Source organism: Triturus cristatus, chromosome 9 (assembly GCF_964204655.1).
Source record: "Triturus cristatus chromosome 9, aTriCri1.1, whole genome shotgun sequence".
NCBI classification, from domain to species: Eukaryota; Metazoa; Chordata; class Amphibia; order Caudata; family Salamandridae; genus Triturus; species Triturus cristatus.
The window spans coordinates 11,230,532-11,236,531 of record NC_140592.1 but is presented as its reverse complement, the minus strand read 5'-3'; the positions used below and the strand labels follow the sequence as shown (position 1 = coordinate 11,236,531).

General features: G+C 51.5%; 1 protein-coding gene across 1 annotated transcript in view; it reads left to right on the top strand.

Moving 5' to 3' along the window:
* Positions 1–2,754: 2,754 nt before the first annotated feature.
* The window catches only part of POC1A (POC1 centriolar protein A), a 194,498-nt gene continuing 191,252 nt past the window's right edge, over positions 2,755–6,000 (top strand). The window contains exon 1 of the mRNA XM_085624221.1: positions 2,755–3,249. Within this exon, the coding sequence (XP_085480347.1) occupies positions 3,235–3,249 (15 nt within the window). The 5' untranslated portion in view covers positions 2,755–3,234. The remainder of the gene's footprint in view (positions 3,250–6,000) is intronic.

Sequence of the window (6,000 nt, the reverse complement as noted above, 5' to 3'; positions counted from 1 at the left end):
CAGCCACACCACAGCTCTCCTTTGGACTGACCACAGCTGCGTTCACTTCACCTACAACAAGCCCACATCCAACAACCACCCCCAACCCACTCTGCAAAGAAACTGGAACAAAATCACCATCGACCAGATCTCCTCATCGCTTCTTCAAAGGCCCCCCGCCCACTCCTCAAACCCAGACCAAGCAGCCACCAACCTCACCCAATGGTTATCCAACAGCGCCGACATCCTAGCACCACTGAAAAAACGACAAATCAAACTAGGCAGCAAGAAGGCCTCCTGGTTCAACGATGATCTTAAGAAATCCAAGAAACTCTGTCGCTCCCTCGAGAAGGCCTGGAAAAAAGACCCAACCACCGGCACCAAGGACGCCTTCAAAAACGCCACCCGCATACACCACCAACTAATCCGAAATGCCAAGAAAGCAGCCCTCAAGGACCGTCTAGATAACAACGCCCACAACAGCAAGGAATTATTCAACATCGTCAAGGAATTTACCAACCCCTCAGCCAACTCCAACGACATCACCCCCTCTCAAGCCCTCTGCGACTCCCTAGCCTCATTCTTCCACAACAAAATTGCAGACATCCACAACAGCTTCGACAACCAACCCGAAGACCAACCCACCCAATCCCCTGCAGGACCCCCACCCCCCCTGAACATCCTCAATGACTGGAAGCCAGTCTCCACTGAAGACACCATCCATCTGATGAACTCTATCCACTCAGGATCCCCCACAGACCCTTGCCCTCACCACATCTTTAACAAAGCAGACTCCGTCATAGCACCACACCTCCGAGACGTCATCAACTGCTCCCTCAAATCCGGCACCTTCCCGGAAAGCTGGAAACATGCCGAACTCAGCGCCCTTCTGAAGAAACCCACAGCTGACCCCACCGAACTCAAAAACTACCGCCCCATCTCGCTCCTCCCATTCCCGGCCAAAGTCATCGAGAAAGCGGTCAACAACCAGCTCGCCGCCTTCCTCGAAACCAACAAATCCCTCGACTCCTCACAATCCGGCTTCCGAGCCAAGCACAGCACTGAAACCGCCCTCATCGCCGCAACAGACGACATTCGAACTCTACTGGACAATGGAGACACAGTCGCCCTCATCCTCCTCGACCTCTCCGCAGCCTTCGACACGGTCTGCCATAGCACCCTTCTACAGCGCCTCAAAAACATCGGAATCCAAGGAAAAGCACTGGAATGGATCACCTCGTTCCTCTCCGGAAGAACCCAGAGAGTCCGCCTTCCACCATTCAAGTCAGAGGCCACTGAAGTCATCTGCGGCGTACCTCAAGGGTCCTCACTCAGTCCCACCCTCTTCAACGTTTACATGAGCCCCCTCGCGGCCATCGCACGCCAACATAACCTCAACATCATCTCCTACGCCGACGACACTCAACTGATCCTATCACTCACCAGAGACCCTAACACGGCCAAAACCAACCTACACGAAGGAATGAAAGAAGTAGCCGAATGGATGAAGCACAGCCGTCTGAAACTGAACTCAGACAAAACAGAAGTCCTCATCTTAGGTACCTCCCCCTCCGTCTGGGACGACTCTTGGTGGCCAGAGGCCCTTGGAAAAGCACCCATCCCGACGGACCACGCACGGAACCTGGGCGTCATCCTGGATTCCTCACTCTCGATGAACAGACAAGTCAACGCCGTTTCTTCATCTTGCTTCAACATTCTTCGCATGCTCAAAAAAACATTTCGCTGGATCCCTACCGAAACTAGAAAAACAGTCACCCACGCTCTGGTCACGAGCCGACTGGACTACGGAAACACCCTCTACGCCGGCACCACCGCAAAACTCCAGAAAAAACTACAACGCATCCAGAACGCCTCAGCCAGGTCCATACTAGACATCCCGCGTAAAGAACACATCTCTGATCACCTGAAAAACCTCCACTGGCTCCCCGTCAATAAGAGGATCACTTTCCGGCTCCTAACCCACGCACACAAAGCACTCTACGAAATCGGACCCGAATGCCTCAACACACGACTATCCTTCTACACCCCCTCCCGCCAGCTACGATCCTCCAACCAAGCCCTTGCCACTGTACCTCGCATCAACAAAACCACCATGGGAGGTAGATCCTTCTCCTACCTAGCTGCTAAAACTTGGAACTCACTTCCCACTCACCTTCGCCTTACTCAGAACCACCTAGCATTCAGAAAGCAACTCAAAACGTGGATATTCGACAAGTAACTCCCCACCCTTCTACAAGCGCCTTGAGACCCTCTGGGTATGTAGCGCGCTATATAAATCTTTTGACTTGACTTGACTTGACTTGATTTTTTCATCCGCCACCTGTCAAAATTGCTGCTATTTAACTGACCCAAGATGGCCGACAGCAGAGGCCGCGACGCTGAAAACGGAAGAGACGTGTCGCCCATTGGGTCATGGTGTGAGAAGAGACGACGGACTCAAGATCAGTTTTATCGTTTTTCATACAGGCGCCATATTGGAAAAGAGTAAATCCAGAGAATTTTGACAAAAATTGTACCACAGAGAAATGACTTACAATTATTGCTTTTGGTTTACAGTATTAAATTAGTGAATAATAACCCAAAAAAGCAATTACTGTCTGAATATTTTACATTTTTAATTTACACAATAAATGTCAAATATGGTCTTTTGTGGATTGAGTGGCCACTCCATGTCTTCGGTTCTCTCCTCGGCCAGGACCCGCCCTTGAGGCTCCACTCAGGGGCGCCCCTACCGTCAACCAGCCACGCCACAAACCGAGACACGAGGCTCCACCTCTTCCGGTCCTTCCTGTTCCGGTCCCGCCCCCTCACTGAAGCCGTTGCTAAGGTTTCGGGAAGCGCGGAAACTTGAAGTGGGAGCGGGGCCGGAGCCGGGGAGCCCGGGAGGAGTGGAGGCCGAGCCGCGGAGACTAGTGACAGTGTTCGCCCCCTGGAGCAGGAGAGTGCACCCCCGGAGCAGCGCCCCCCCCCCCCCCGGAGCCCAGTGACAGTGTGTGATCCCTGGACCAGGGGGCGCCCCCCCCCCCCGGAGCCCAGTGACAGTGTGTGATCCCTGGACCAGGGGGCAGAGAGCAGTGATCACCCCCCGGAGCAGGGCCTCCCCAGGGGAGAAGGGACCCCCGAGAGCCTAGGCAGCTCCAGGCCTCCGTCACACCCCCTCGGATCACACTGCGGCCCAGGAAACCCGGAGCCAGCCGCTACAGCCGGGGGTGCCGCCCCTTCTCCCCCACCACCATGGTCTCTCTGCTGGTAGGTGCACCCCTCCCTTCAGAGACTGGGGGCCCCCTGGGGCTTGGCTTGTGTGCACGGAGTGACATGTGACGGTGCTTGTTGGTGAGGGATTCATGTGAGGTGCTGAGTGACCTCTGCTCCAAGGATGGGGGTGACACCGAGGGAGGGGGGTGCTGCCCCCCCACCATCGTATCTCTGTTGGTAGGTGCACCCCTCCCTGCAGAGATTGGGGCTTGGCTGGTGTGCACGGAGTGATATGTGACAGTGCTTGTTGGTGAGGGATTCATGTGAGGTGCTGAGTGACCTCTACTCCAAGGATGGGGGTGACACCGAGGGAAGGGGATGCTGCCCCCCACCATCGTATCTCTGTTGGTAGGTGCACCCCTCCCTGCAGAGATTGGGGCTTGGCTGGTGTGCACGGAGTGATATGTGACAGTGCTTGTTGGTGAGGGATCCATGTGAGGTGCAGAGTGACCTCTGCTCCAAGGATGGGGGTGACACCGAGGGAAGGGGTGCTGCCCACCCCCCACCATGGTCTCTCTGCTGGTAGGTGCACCCCTCCCTGCAGAGACTGGGGGCGGGGGGTGCAGGCCCGGGGCTTGGCTTGTGTGCACGGAGTGACATGTGACGGTGCTTGTTGATGAGGGATCCATGTGAGGTGCTGAGTGACCTCTGCTCCAAGGATGGGGGTGACACCGAGGGAAGGGGATGCTGCCCCCCACCATCGTCTCTCTGCTGGTAGGTTCACTCCTCCCTGCAGAGACTTGGGGCTTGGCTGGTGTGCACGGAGTGACATGTGACAGTGCTTGTTGGTGAGGGATCCATGTGAGGTGCAGAGTGACCTCTTCTCCAAGGATGGGGGTGACACCGAGGGAGAGGGGTGCTGCCCCCCACCATGGTCTCTCTGCTGGTAGGTTCACCCCTCCCTGCAGAGACTTGGGGCTTGGCTGGTGTGCACGGAGTGACATGTGACTGCTTGTTGGTGAGGGATCCATGTGAGGTGCAGAGTGACCTCTACTCCAAGGATAGGGGGTGACACTGAGGCAAGGGGGGCAGGAGGGAGCGCTACGTGCAGTGCTGGGCTCTACTTCATGCATGCATTAAGATTTATTTACAGACGTCTGTGTAATGTTAATAAAAGTCACTTCAGGGCAGCATGGAAATGGATATAGTCAAACTTTGCAGGCCAGGAGTAGTAACTGAACGCCATCCCTCAGTCCAGCAGTGGAGACTGACTGAACGACTCACTGGAAAGTCAACAAGAATGTAAGACCTGCTAGAAGGTTAGGGCTGGATCTTGTGTTGGGGCGGAGGGGGTTTTGGGTTAGCCTGTGAGGGTGCAAGTGTACGAACTCACGAGGAAAGAGACCCGTTTGTGGCCCTTCCAGGAGTGACTACCAAAGGTATTTCCGTTACTTGCCGTAGCTGCAGTAGGGCGGTCACCCAGAAAGTCATTGCCTCTACTTTCAAATATGGAAATACTATCTACCATGGACCATCTAGTGTGCTTTGTTTCAGGCCTTTCTTGCAGAGAGTACATTTCTGATCAACTGACCTCCACACTGCAGCGGTGTGTTATTTAATAAAATATCTAATTGTCCATGGGGCAGGTTGCTTCATAAATCTACTTGTCCTGTAACAAAATCCACTTGTCCCCTTAAGTGCCATGTAGTGCGGTGACAAATTATGGCAGCAATCTCATTATATAAGAGCTCTGATATAGCCTCTCTGATTATGCCAGTGCTCATACCATAGTAGTGTTTGAATACTTGCAATCCACTTATGTTGCCACTTTTCCGCACATGTACATACTGGGGCTGAAGGTAGTGGGAAGCAATAGTTCCAGAGTTAGAATGTTCTTTTGAAACTGTGCAAACCTACTAACTTTCATGTTTAAAGGGTTTTCAACAACTCTTCTCTAATCTTTTCCCATACTGAGAAATGTTGAAAATTTACTCCAGACAATGGTAGATGTAAACCTTCTTCCACAGTTGGGGGAAAAAAGTGGTTGGAGGGAAAGTGAACTTGCAAACACTTAGATTTTCGCTTGAGCAAATCTACACATGCATATTTGCTCATGCTAATATACAGTTCACAAATATTTTCTAGGAGTACTATTTCTTGTCCTACTTCTGTAAATTCTAGGAAATTCACAAAAGCCATATATCTGCACTTAATGCAAGAACATACACCATGGGTGCAATTTTGAGACTTTCTTTAATAATTTGGCCCCTAATTTGGTCTGGCGTTGACCTTTTGCGTTTATTAACATTCTGTCTTTCTCTCTCTCTGTATCGGCTGACATCACTGCGAGTGACCGCATTCTGCACTTTCCCAAGGGGCATATCGGCACACAAAGTAGTCTTGTTCAGTGCCAGTAACTACTGTGGCAGTGTGTGCTTTTTAAACCAAAAACAATTTTTGCTTTTGCCAATGTTTGCTATAATGATGAAGGCCCAGCAACTCCCACACCAATATGGTTTTACAAAAACTATGCCAAAACAAGTCGCAAAACTAAAAAGCAGACCACCAATTTCAGGCCTACTGTCTTTGCCAATGCTCGTTTATTTTTGTTTCCCATAATCTTATTGAAACTGGTTACACTGATTTTTCCATTATGAATATTTTTGGTAAATACTAGCATGCATCAACACATGTTTCTAAATGATGCTGCAAAGAAATGATACCAGAAACTTTACAGTAGTTTAGCAACATGTTTTTTTTTTCCTGCTTTCATTTTTGTATCAACGTTTTTATTTTGAAAGCAAA